Source organism: Mandrillus leucophaeus, unplaced genomic scaffold (assembly GCF_000951045.1).
Source record: "Mandrillus leucophaeus isolate KB7577 unplaced genomic scaffold, Mleu.le_1.0 Scaffold7, whole genome shotgun sequence".
Classification (NCBI taxonomy): Eukaryota; Metazoa; Chordata; class Mammalia; order Primates; family Cercopithecidae; genus Mandrillus; species Mandrillus leucophaeus.
The window spans coordinates 4130122-4144290 of NW_012107585.1; the positions used below are offsets into that span (position 1 = coordinate 4130122).

At 44.4% G+C, this 14169-nt stretch overlaps 1 protein-coding gene across 1 annotated transcript in view; it reads left to right on the forward strand.

The window, feature by feature from the left end:
• Positions 1-7044: 7044 nt before the first annotated feature.
• Positions 7045-14169, forward strand: part of SRRM4 (serine/arginine repetitive matrix 4) — a 183998-nt gene continuing 176873 nt past the window's right edge. The window contains exon 1 of the mRNA XM_011964407.1: positions 7045-7566. Coding sequence (XP_011819797.1) covers positions 7436-7566 — 131 coding nt within the window. The 5' untranslated portion in view covers positions 7045-7435. The remainder of the gene's footprint in view (positions 7567-14169) is intronic.

The window sequence follows — 14169 nt, forward strand, 5'->3', positions numbered from 1 at the left end:
AAATTCTCCAGTTATCCAGTTTTACATCATCTCCTTTGAGGCATGGTTTTTGTTTGTTTGTTTGTTTGTTTTTTACAATGTTTAACGTAACTACCACCACCCTCAACTGGACTGAAGAGTTCAGGAGAGGAGGACCCATTTTTGTCCCTGTCCAATTGCTATGCCTAATACACACTTGCACATTGAATGAATGTCACTTCAGGATATAAAAAATCATATTAAAGGCAGTGTATAAGAATGATGAAGGGCTCTGCAAGTCAGACTAACTGAATTCATATGTTGGTTCCACCTTTTACTAACTGTGTGTCCCTGGGTAAGTTACTTAAACTCTCTGTGTTTCAGCTTATAAAATGTGGTTAATAGTAGGGCCTAATCCATAGGGTTTTGGTTATTAACTCATTGAGCATTCAATGAGTTAATATTTGTAAAGTACTTAGAAAAATGCCTGGCACTGAGTACTGTGTAACTATATAAACATATATTGTTATAATTGCATATTATTACTGTTATACATACTACATAGAATATACATAAAATACAGTGTTTTTCTCTCACCAATTCACAGTTAAGTGAATATATACAATATCAGTAAGCACAGTGTGAATACTATATTGTCATGGGTAATATGAGTATAAAATCATGCCTCATTTCCTGCGGGACTGGGTAACTTGAACATTAGTATAGCTTCATACTGTATAGGGAATCTACTCGTTAACACTGGCATTTATTGAACTTCTACTAGGTGCCAATTCTATACTAGGCATTGGTGACTCAAATAAGAAATAGACATAGTCTGTTCTTTCAAGGATCACCCAGTCAATACTATGACAAGTAACTCTAAATAAATCATAAAGTATACCCATGACTCAAAGGAGGGACAAGAGAGGAAGATTTTATTATGGATATGGAAGGCTAGCAATGCATCTGTTAAGATTTCTGAAATAATGTGATTATGAAGTATCAAAAAAGAATAGGGCATTTTCAAAAGGACAGAGATGTCAGAGGGGTTTGTTTTGCCTGATTTGGAGAGTTATGGAGTAGAACGGGGTATAAAGAGACACGATGAGCATTGTGAAATAACTGGAGGGTGAAGTTCAAGGACAGACAGAAGGCAAGCACCAGATCATGAGAGCTGTAATGCAGAGGGGTTAGCACTTACCCTACTAATTTGGGGGAGTCAGTGCAAGGTTTTCAAGAGAAGGAAATTATGAGCCAGCCCTGAATTTGAAGGAAAAAAAAAATTACCTAGAGAGAATAAGTATAAAGGATGGTGAATTGCAGAAGGTGAATTCTTGCAGCAGGAAGGCAGATTAGGTGGCTGGTACAATTGTTCTGGGAAGGAATGGTCCCTTTATTCCAGTGTTGATTTTGAGCATCTCTCTCCTTCTCCTCCCACTGAGATTCTTCAGTTTGGTTTTCTTCAACAAAATCAATATGGTAGCCTTGGAGACTCATGTCTTGTCCTGTCAACTACCTATAAAATACCAGATTGCCCATATTAGCGTAGTACCAGGCAAGTACTCTTTACTGTTGTGTAGGAAGAAGGTGGAGGCTCTGAAAATAACATCCTTGGTAGCATAAATAGATATGTAGACCAAAGGGCAGATCTACACATGGACACAATATATAGACAGGATGGATACATTTGTACACTCACCTAATGTTACACTTTTCTTATCCTGTTTCTGGAGGTCAGTATAGCCTATACTTTAGATTAAGACATATCTGAATTTGAAAGCAGACTCCTCTATTTGCTAGCTATGTAACTCTGGGCAAGTGATTCTACCATTCAGAGACTCAGTTTCCAAATCTGCAAAATTTGGATGATGACGGTTCCTTTATCATAGAGCTGTTGTGAGAATTAAGTGAGACAATGTTTATCAAGGGTTTAAGCACATGTTGTGACTAGAACATAGTAACATATATCTGATAAGTGTAGCAATTATTATTGTCAGAGACAGCAATGAATCCATCTGTCTTGTAGAATCTTGAGATCTATGCAGTCAGAAGGAGGCTTTCTGGTTTATCCATATTAGTCCAGGAGTATATGAAGTAGTGCACATGTGTGTTCCAGAAGAGGAATGGACAATACACAACAGAGGTGGGATTCAAGTTAGACATAAGGTAAAACTTTCAAGAAGTGAGGGTGAAAGGAAGAAGTCAAATTGGGAACGAAGAAGACAAGAAGTCAGGATTGATCAACCTTGAGTAGTGCAATCATATTTTTCTCCCCAAATAAAGAATCTTGTAATTTGGATGGTTTAGCACGATCTTGTTTAAAGACATAAAGACAGATGAATTCGTCTCATTATTATATTTCCCATCATCTCAGTAATTATTTGAATCTTTCACTGTTCCCTGGACTTTTAGAAATGGGTACAGACTGTCAAGTTCTCTGACGCTGGTAAATAATGGTTGGCTCCATTGTCCTCAGAGAAATTGTGGACACCGAAAGATTAAGAGATTTACCCAAGGTATCATGGTAATGTTAGTGAGGTGGGATTTGAACTGCCTCAGGAGAAGGGGTAGCTAGTTCTCTGAGCTGGAGGTGCTGTATCTTTGGATCACTAGGGAGAATGATGCATAAGAATCTTCTTAGTTCCTGCTCTAGAGTGCCTGGGTTTGCAAATTTTAGAATCATTTCTCCCTGCTGTCCCCTTTTTCAAATGAAAGAAAAATAACAATCAGGTAAACAAACATTCTATAGACATGGATGGCAAATTGATTTTATCTGGAATGCCAAGGCCAACCTATTAGTAGTGGCTATCTAGAAACTGTGTGTTGAGAAGGATTCTGAGGGTCAGTCTGAGAAAGAGTATTGTGAAGGATCAGTGATGCCTACCATCAGTAAAGCACAGTAGGTAAGAAATAATTGTGCCCTAAGTTTATATTCTTTAACCAGCATATTAATAAGTCCTTGTTTATGGGGTGGGCTGGCTTGCATCTGGGGACACAGAAAGCAATACCATGAAGGAATGAGACACAAGATAGTTCTATTTTAATAAAGTGATGGAGGAACTGGAGTTCACGTTATATTGGAGAAGCTGGACCTAAAGTAGAAGTCACTGTGATAAGATGGAAAGGGGACAAGTGTTAGTCAGTGAGGGCCCAGAAGGTGAATTAGGCTGCGAACTGCTTCAGGGAAGGGACTATGTCTGGTTTGTCCTCGAGCCCTCCATGCCTGGGACTGTGCCTGGCCAAGATGCAAGATTGGGCATCAGTTAATGATTATTGAACTAAACATGGCCTGACTTAACATACTAAGAGGTGATTATTCAAAGATCATCAGCAAGAAGAGCTACCATTGAGTGGTCACTTGCTATAAAGTGGACAATTTGTTAAGTCCTTTACAGGTAATATTTCATTTAATCTTCCCAACCACTGTGTGATATCTCCATTTTTGCAAATGGGGAAACAATGGCAGAGGTTAGTTATTAGCCCAAGCTCATCCAGCTAAAAAGTGGCAGAGCTAGGCTTCATTTTCTCTAAATCCATAGGCTGGGCTTTTAACCACTTGAGTAATTGATATTTTTGAGTAAAATGTGTTTCAGACACCATTCTATAAACTGTATGTATGTTAATTCCTTCAATCCTCACAGCTAGTTCATCTAAACATATTATTTATCATCTTTATAGAATCTTCATGAAACCCCGTCTCTAAAAATACAAAAAATTAGCTGGGCTGTGGTGGCAGGTGCCTGCAATCCCAGCTACTAGGGAGGCTGAGACAAGAGAACGCCTTGAACCCGGGAGGCGGAGGTTGGTTGCAGTGAGCCGAGATCACGCCACTGCACTCCAGCCTGGGCGACAGAGCGAGACTCTATCTCAAAAAACAAAAAAATCTTCATAGCATTGATAAAGAAACTGTGACATAAGCAAGTGAAGTCTCTCCTCCAACATCACACAGCTAGGAAATGGCAGAGCTGGAAGTTGAAGCCAGGCATTCTGGATTCCAGGTCCTGAACTGATTACTGCAGACTCCCAATTTAGGAGCCTCAACCCCAAGTGCTTCTAAATATGTGGCTCAATGTTATCTGATTTATTTTTAAATGCAACTCCATCCTGATATGCATAGTATCCCACTCCGTCCTCCACTCCACCAAGCAAAAACAGAAACTGTATTTTTCACAGATTTCCTTTGCTTCCTACAGGATCACCCCGGGGAAGTCACTTGGTCATCCTCAACTTCTTCATCTTTAAAATAGAGTAAGATCGAATAGCAGGTCTACGTTTTTTAACTTTTATTTTAACTTCAGGGGTACAAGCGCAGGTTTGTTACATATGGAAACTTGTGTCATGGGGGTTTGTCGAACAAATTATTTCATCACCCAGGTATTTAGCCTATTACTAATTAGTTATTTCTCCTGATCCCTCCTCCCAACTTCCACCCTCCAAAAGACCCCAGTGTGTGTTGTACCCATCTATGTGTTCATGTGTTCTCATCATTTAGCTCCCATTTATAAGTGAGAACATGTGGTATCAGGTTTTCTGTTCCTGTGTTAGTTTGCTGAGGATAATGACTTCCAGCTCCACCCATGTCCCTGCAAAGGACATGATATTCGTTTTATGACTGCATAGTATTCCATGGTGTAAATGTGCCACAATTTCTTTATCCAGTCTATCACTGATGGGCATTTAGTTTGATTCCATGTCTTTGCTATTGTGAATAGTGCTGCAGTGAACATACACATGCATGTGTCTTTTTAAAAGAATGAGCAGGTCTACTTTTAGTTCTTTGAGAAATCTTCACACTGTTTTCCTTAGTTGTTGTACGAATTTACATCCCCACCAACAGTGTATAAGTGTTCCCTTTTCACTGCATCTACACCATCTATTGTTTTTTGTGGTTTTTTTGTTTTTGTTTTTGTTTTGTTTTGTTTTGTTTTACTTTTTAATAATGGTCTCTTGGGGGTAAGGTACTATTTGGGTGACAGGTATGTAAAAGCCCAGACTTCACCACTATACAATTCCTCCATGTAACCAGAAAACACTTGCCCCCCTTAAAGCTATTGAAGTAAGATAAATAAATCAAATGGAATAAGAGCAGCTTTCTCTCCCACCTCACCTGGCTACTATGGGATTTTAAAAAGGCAATGTCTTGCAAATGGGAGCTCTATCAACATTTTAGGGATTAGGAGCAGGAACACAGCTGGAAGATGTTGATTGATCTTGTGGGAGTAGGACCCCACCTACCTCTCTCCTGCAGGTGACTCAGTTCATACCCTAAATGTCATGACTAGGGTTAGTTTTAAAGATGCCAGGCTACTTAAGAAGCCAGCTCTAGATTGCATTGACAATGATACCAACTTCTGGATGGGAAATGGGGGTCGAGCCCAATCGGGGAATGGGGCATTTGGGGCGCAAGGTAAGAGGGAGAGGGAGGGAAGGGGCTAGCCTAGTCTCGACTTTGCTTCACCTCCAACCTTCCCAGGCCTGACCCCATCTCTGGGCCCTCTCCCCCGGCAACCCACTTAAGAAGCCAGCAAATGCACCTCTCGTCGTTGACCAGAAGGGGTCACTGCAGAGCGAGCAGCTGTCTCAGGCACTCAGATAAGCGAACGCAGGCATATCTAACACACACGCTTCAAACGTAGATACTCTTTGGGACGGGTATTCATTTACTCCAAGGATCTTTCTTCTCCTGCCCCATCTTATCCTCTCTGTCGGCCTCTTTCTCTTCACCTCCTAGTTACCTCCTGTTCCCCTTCAGAGAATTTCTGGAGTTCTCATTGTTCCCCCGACCCCCTCGCCTCCCCCCCTACTCTGCCCTCATTGGGTCCCCATTGCTATCTGCATTAGCAAAGAGCAGGAGTTTATTCTCGCTGTGACTGGAACCCAGCACCAGGGGCTTGAAGGCCTTTAAGACTGATTGAGGCCTCCTTCCAGGAATTGACAACTTGGAAAGTGGAAGCCGGGGTGGGGCGGCGTTAGGTGGGAGATGGGGGAGTAGCAACTCTGCTAAGATTAAAAGTCTTCCAGGAAGGCAAGGGCTGAGGGGTCCCGCCACGATATCTTTTTTTATAATGAAAACCCTGGGGGGGAAACAAGAGTCATTCTAACCAGATCCTGTGTGTCTGGGGTTGATCTGGGATTCTAAACCTCCACTTGCTTGGGATTACGATTGAACTGCGAGGCGGTAAGAAGATGGGGAGGAGAGAACGAAAAGTAACTATCCCCTTGCTAATCCTCGAGATTTTCCTCTCCAACCCTCCCATTAAGCGCTTTCTTTTCCAAAACGTGCTCCTTTCCCGAGACTAGCGGCATTAGGAAAGTGGCTGCAGGCGGATTCCCCAGGAGTGGATGGGGGTGGGGTGGGGTGGGAGGGGAACTCTTTCCTTTGGACGGGGTTGGCGGCGGGGGCGCTGGGCAGGCCGGCTGTGAAACACAAAAGAGGTACCCTTGACAGCTCCGCATGCACAGATGTAACGCTGCGCCCCTTGGCGGGCGGGGACCCGGCTCGGCAGATGGCGAGAAGCCGAACTGGTGAGGGATTGTCGATCAAATGGCACTTTCTGGGTGGTGAAGACCTTGCTAACCCCTGGCTTAAAGAGGAATGCAGGGGACCCTCTGTACCGGCCTAGGCCGTCTCTGCCAAAAGTGAGGGTCCGGTGGAGGCCGGCCGGGGTGGATAAATTAAGTTTTTTACCCCCTTCCCCCCGCCCCTCCCCCCTCCCGGCAGAAGATCAGCTACAAGACTTGTGAAGGGGCTGGGAAGAAAGGTGGCCTGGCCCCAAGGGCACCCAAGAAAGGACTGAGGAAGGCCGGCGATGATAGGAGAGGAGAGGGGCCTGGGAAGCAGGATCTCCTGCCTGGCGCAGATTGGGGTGCCAGGATGGCTTCTCAGAGGGGTCAACGCTGCAACTCGGTCGCTGCGGGGCCCTGGTGACAGGCGCACGCCCCGCCCTTTCTCCTCCCAAGACCTGCGGGCTTTTGTTATGCAGATGGCGGCAGGAGGCTGAGCCTGAGGAGGAGGGGGTTGGTGGGGAGGAGGAGAAACGGAGAGGGGGGAGGAAAGTGCAGCTCGCGCGACCAGCCTCCTCTTCCAACGTCACATTGTGCGAGAGACAAAACCCGGGCGCGCCGGAGCTCACACGCGCACGCACACACATCCGACCCTGTCGCCTCTTCTCTCCTGGCGCTGCCCAGAAAGCCAGCCCTCCCTTCCCTTCTTGGGGCGCAGAGGCTCAGCCAGCTCAGAGCGCAGCCAGGAGCCGACCCAGAAGGGCGAAGAAAACCCGGCGGACGAGCCTCCTTTCTCTGCTGCCTGCTCGGACTGGGGCGTCCCATCCCCCGCCCTGAACTCCGATCTCTCCCACCCCACCCCTCTCTGGGTTTCACCCGGACAGAGCCCGGAGCTGGGTGTCGCCCCCGTTTGGAATCCACGTTTCAGCACTTCGGACAGCGCCCCGGGCGCCCCGGCCCCTTTGGGTTGGCGATGGCGAGCGTTCAGCAAGGCGAGAAGCAGCTTTTTGAGAAGTTCTGGCGAGGAACCTTCAAAGCGGTGGCCACCCCCCGTCCCGAGAGCATCATTGTCGCCAGTATCACGGCCCGCAAGCCGCTGCCAAGGTAATGATCTCCTTCTTAAAAGGGGGGATCCCGAAGGTCCCCCTTTCTGGCCTGTACCCTATAGCCCGGAGGGGTGGATGCAGGCAGTCGGGCCAGGGCGCCTGTCTTTTCCCGTCACTACTCGGCGGCTCCCGCTGAAACATGGGAACTCATTGCTTGTGTGAGGTGGAAGATGGTGAGAAGGGACAGGAATTCTTTGTAGGGGGAGCAACGCTCAACGGAACCCCGTAGCTCCTATTCAAGAGGTTTTGCTACCTGAGGGTGGACGGTGCAGGTGGGGTACGACTTGACTGAAAAACTTTTCTTGGTGTCACAGAGTCCAGAGGGCAGGTGGGCCAAAGAATGGTGGATTTGAGGAGTTTGGGGGGTGTTGTACCAGAAAAGGAGAATTAAGCCAGCTCAAGCAGCGTTCAGAGATAGCACACATTTCCATCCTCGGCTCGGAAGCTAGCGAGCTTTGAACATTTTTGACAAAAGCCCATATGCTGTTGCCTCAAATACACCCAAAACAGCACCCTCCTCCACGCCTTTCTGGCGGCTGCTGCTGAATTCTCTCCTCTCCAGCATCCAAAACCAAGACTCTGAGCTCAGGAGTCAGGGAGGAGCCTTCCAAGATCGTGAAGATGATCTTGGAAGAGTTTTATTTTGTTTTTCTTTTTTGTTTTTTTTCCAAAAAGAATCTGATTGCTTTGAACTCAGGGATGAGAACAGATCCTTGGATGGTGGTAGACATGGTGCTGATGGAAGGAAGAATAAGGGAAAAAATGAAAGAAAGAGGGGAACAGGAGGTGGGGTGAGAGGGAGAGGAGGTTGGGGGAAAATAGAAGCATTCCAAGACAGAGAAAAATCCAATTCTTTTCATAAATCCTTCAATTTAGAGGAGTTTGAGAATGAAAGGAAGAAGGCTGTGCCTTCTGTCAGGGAAAATCAAGGCAGTATGAAAACTCATCTTTTGCTGGTGTTGGATGAGTGGTTTAGTGGGAGAAAGGAAAGAAGTTGACCAGGGGGACCACTTGGAAGATTTATTAATCCTGGCAGTCTGCATTAGGGAGCAGATTGAAAACATGTCTGCAAAAGTGATTCGGACAGACTGAACGTCTGTTCTGGCACAACTGATTCTGAACTTTCCAGTGGGTGTGAGGTGGAAGACGTATGGGGAATTACACCTGAAGAATCAAAGCCAGACTGGAGAAGTTTTCCTCTTCACCGCCTTGTAGAGGATCACACAGGTCTTTAGAGAAATGGGTGTCCCATTTTAGGAATGGGTGGACAAGCAACACAACAGGCCAGTAGCGTGTAGCAGGCTGCAAGCTGAAGCAGCACCAGCCAGTGTTTGCAGATGGGAAGGAGGGGACACCCACCCACCCACCGACAAAGACTGGAGAAGGGGAACAACAATACCAAATGCCGTTAAAAGCTGATGCTTCTCTGCTTCAAGGAAGGTTCTTTGTATAGAGTTTTGACGTCAGTGGTTTTATCCTCCTGGGTTTCTGCTATCTATTCCACCTTTGGAATGTACCTACTGTTGGCTAATCAGGTGCTGCACTGGCCAAAGAAAATGCCCTTGTAGAAGGAACTAGAGGAAATTTCACTGGAAACTAGAAGTATGGCATTTAGTCCAGAGTCTTCCATCTATTTTAGGGGTACGGGGAGAGGAAAGCGGATTCCTGGTGGTGTTTTGATTCAAGAAAGCACACCTAATGTCCACCTTGCTTGGTACTTTCCACTTTTGTCTGTCTGTCTGTTACTTTCCTGCCCTTTTCTTGGTCATATTTGCAATCACATGAATGGCGCACAAGGTCTTTCAACCCTCACGCTTTCTGCAGCTTTTTGCTAATTCTAATGTAATCCTTTTGAGACTTTTATAATACTCCACTCCCCCTCTGCAACCAGTATCATTTCGCTCTTGGTGCCTTTTCATGTCGTGGGTCTTCTTTGCCGTAGAAACCACCCCTGGGGTGAAAGCCTGAGCCATAAGCCCTCGATTTATGTCATGCTAGGAGAATCCTGTGTAATACTTCTGTAATAGGCGTGGCCTCTCTGTAGAACAGATTCCAGTTTTATAACTGTTACTCCCGGTTTGGGGTAGAGAGTGAGAAGGGAACATTTATTTCCAAGTCCTCAGGAAAGGTTGGATTGGAGTTGTCTTTTAACAGACCAGATAAAACCTGAATCATCCCCATTCTCACCCAAGGCAGCCACATCCAGTGACATTCAATTTCCACTTCCTTTTCAACATTCCACACTTACTTAAGGGTGAAAGTACCATGTTTCCAAAGCTGAGTTCTCAAGAGGAAAGAAGATAGAGCCATTGGCACAATATCAGCTGTGTTTTGGTGGCTTCCTCTAGAGGCAATCTGGGGACTTGGTCTCATCAGAAATGTTGTTTAGTTCCATGAGTCAAGCCCAGATCACAGTCGGCAGACCAACACATGTAGCAGTCTGCAGGGGGATGGCAGTGAGTGAGTGGAGGAACCACTAGTCAGTCCTGTTGGTGACACACTTAATATTTATTTATAGATGAAGGCCACCCCCCTAAATAAACTTCCTCAGAATATTTTAAGTCTATCTCTGAAGGTAATTTAGCACCAGGATAGAAACATGTATTCAATTCATTGATTTCATAGCAATATGCATACATCATGCAACTGCAATCCAAGCAACCCCCTGCTTAGTCTCTCTTTCTCCTCTCCCCCTCTGTGAGGCATATGTGGTGAGGCAATATCTTTATAATGTATCAAATTGCAACCAGATGTCTGCCTCAAATGTCAGAACAGTATAGCAGAGTGGGAAGCAGTATATCACAGTGGTTAAGAGCTCAGACTTGAGTATAAGACAACCTGGATTCATGTCCTGGTTCTATCATTTACTAATTGTGTATCCCAATCAAGTAGTTTACCACACTGAGCTTGAAAATAGAAATAATAACAGTAGCCCCTCAGACAGCAGGTTGTAAGGATTGAGTTAGGTAAAGCTCTACCCCTGTGTGTGGTACATGGTGTTGTTTAGTAGACGTTGACTCTGGAGCAAAGCGTATAGTGGCCAAAAGGAAAGCAACAACTTCTCATCGTTGGATTCTCCACGCCTACCCATGTCTCCCCCAAGTAATGCTGACAATTTTTATTGGGATTTCAACTCCTGATGGACAATTAAATTCAGATGAAATGAACACACATGAGGCAGGGTAGAGAGTGGTCCCATAATCCTCGTCTCTGAGAAAAAGTTAGTTGCTTTCTGATCTGACTGTTTCAGTTAGGGAGTTGGGGATAGTACATAATTATCCAGATTCAGAATTGATTTGGTATAACATTTCCATAGAGCATTCTGTTGGTTTGTATAGAGAAGATCAGGTACTGTCAGTCTAAAGAAAGCTCAAACTCCTTGAAAAATCATAATTTTAATCCCATGGTTTCATCAAATCTACAGTGACTGTGTGATTTATAGTTTATATCAAAATATCTTTAAGAATGAAAGAGGGTGTCATTAGTAAATATTCTAGGATGGGAGATCTAACAGAGATAATCCCAGGCAAACCAGGATGTAGAGTGGTCCTTGTCAAACTTTATCTCCCAGCAGGCAGGGAACCAGCATGAATTGCTAAGACATGTGAATCTCTAAAGTGTAGAGAGCTACCTCCCTTTTATCCCCACCCAAGAAGGGTAGTCGTTTTGCCTGGCGTTAACTTGTTTCTCTTTCGTAATTGCTTAGTCTAGAAAAGTTTGTACCTAAGAAGTTTCAGCTCGGCAAAAACCTAGTGCTTAAGGCTAGATCAAACCACAATATGATTTCATATCACCATATCGACAAATAGGAGCAGCTAAAGACTTAATGAACATGTAAAAATCATTTGAAATTAGCATATCAATTGTTTGTGGATGCATGAGTGTTAGTAAAGGACTAGAAAAGAGATCCTCTTAAATAGAATGCACATTTTCCTTACAATTCTTTTAGCAAGCTATTAATTTTCTTCGAAAATCCTTTCTACGCAGAATAGACCAGAAGCAGACTTCAGCCCAAGCCCTGTCCAAAAGGCCATAAATTCCAAACTATTGGAGATTTTACTGCATAAAGGGAAACTGTAAGGCGGAAAAAAAAATGCCTTTGAACCATTTAATGCAAGGCTCCCCTTGGTGCCAAGAGATCAGTTAGCATGTTTGTGCAGACTTGATCACCAGGAGCAGAGTGAGGGGCTGTTGAGAGGTGATTTTCTGACAGCAGCCTGTGGTTAAGAGCCAATGTACTGAGGGTCACAGAAAATGCTTGCCCTGGCGGTGAATGAGCGTTTTTCTCTAGGAAGGGAGCGTTATTGTTTGGGTCAAACCTTTTGCCTTTTGAAAGGCGAAATTTGTTGAATGGGATGCAGGGGTTGGTTGCAGGGGTCATTTCTGACATTCTGCTGTGTTCACCTGGCAAACGTGCTATCTTAGAGAAGCAGGATGTGGTAGATGTTCAGTGAATGTTGGATGCATTAATTAGATGAGTGTGCATGGTTCAAACCCAGCAACAGATTAGCTCTCTCCCCACCCCACCTCCAATTCTGAGACACTGAGGCTTCTGATCAATGCAACTTGAAAGACACACACACTACAAATAGATTTGACTCTCCCTGGTGTCAGAATGAGGTTCCCTAGATAGAGACATCTGTCTGGCTGGGCAAGTAGACATGTTAGCCAGTATGAGGGCAGGAGGTTGGACTAAATGCCACTTGGATGTGCTTTCCAGGCCTGTGAGTCTCCATTACCTCCACCCCTGCTCCAGGCCACCATAAAAAGAGAACACCCCTAAAACCCTAACTCTTTTAATAGGGAAGGAAGCCCGGGTCATGTGCCTTCTTCTCCACGAACACTTCAGGTGTGCTGCAGAAGAACAATACATTTAAAAAAAAAAAAAATCCCATTTTTTTTTTTTTCAGAGTGGCTGGATTTACCTTCCTGTGAAGTGGAAGAATTCACAGGGGCTTAGCAAAACTAGAGCTCTTTAATTGCTTGTTCCTAAGACTTTCGCTGAAGTGTGAGATGAAGAATGATGAAGAGTTTGAACTCTGAAGTCAAATCTATCCAGGCTCAAATCTTTCTTTGCTACATGCAAACTGTAGGACCTGCTAGTCACTTCACCTCTTTGTGCCTCAGCCTTCCCACCTGTGAAATACTCCTCTGTTGGGGTTGTAGTGAGGAGTGAATGAGATAATTTATATAAAGAGCATGGCACTGTGCCTGATACAAACCCAGCTCTCCATAAAGCAGATGCCCTTGTGTACTATGCCGGGGTTACCCAACGAGATGCAGAGAGGGGAGATGCTAAAGCCCCTTACTACCTGGGCTGTGCTTGTTCAGTAGTGATGCTTGGGTTCTGTGGACTGGACTCCTGAGCACTCCAGTGCTCTGTATTCACTTTTAAATGTGGTTTTGGGGCTCCCTAAAGAGCCACTGGAGATCGGTAGAGCTGTTTAAAACATTTGACAGACCCCAAGGGCACACTAATCAGAGGAAGTGTTTTATTTTATTGGTTGCAAATGCTTACAGGCTATGAGACTTGGCAAGCAGCTTGACCTTCTCAATCTCAGTTTTCTCATCCGTAAAATGGGGCTAATAATAGCAGCTCCCTCCAAGAGCTGCTGTGAGGACTGGATGAGCTAATTTATGGAAAGTGCTACTTGGCACCCAGTCAGGGCTCCATCAGTGTTGGCTCTTGCTATTAATAATAAATGATAGGTTTTTTCATTACTATTTGCCAGACCCACTGGGGAGAAAAATGTTGAATGTCCTCCTGTGAGGGCCTCAGAGTTTAGTTGCAAAGGTAGATGCAACATAAGTACATATTTCATAAGGCAGATAGTCTTCTTAGTTTTTAAAATTTGTTTTTACATAGTAACTCCATATATTTGGGGGGTACATAGTGATGTTGTGATACATATAATGTACAGTGATCAGCTCAGTGTAATTAACATATCCATCATCTCAAACATTTATAATTTCTTTCATTAGAAACATTCAGTATTTTCCTTCTAGCTATTTGAAACTGTGAAACATATTATTGTCTTAAGTACGATAATGTAGAGAGAAATAAAGACAGAAGAATGTAAAAAAAAAAACAGCGGAGGGAGAGACGCTTGATGAAGCTTGGAGTCCCTTGCTTATAGTCACACAGTTATTTTTAGTTATCTGATCTGCAAAATGGGGATGATTCTTCTATTTCATTAACATTATCTACAAATGCAAGGGATGATCAGAAAAAAATCAGACCTTTGCCCCCAGCAGGGTCCTGAAGACCATTTCTTTTCCCAGGAGAAAAAGCAGGCTAAACTCTCTGAGAGGAACATTAACTGCTAGGGAATAGTCAATGCTAGTGGAGGGGAGCCGTGGAAGGGAGCTGCTCATATAACATAAATTTGCCAGCTCAGGATGCAGTCTCTGGCGTGGGCTATTAGGCTTCTTGTCCTCCATGAACTAGCTCTGGCTAATAGGAAATCCAGTCTGCATTCCACGAGCAACCACCAGTGATGGGGGGATTATAGCGAGCCTGCAACTGTTGAAGATAAAATTAATCACAGGGGAATTAATACACAAAGTGGAAGAAGCTGCACGTTGGCTAAAAAAAAAATTA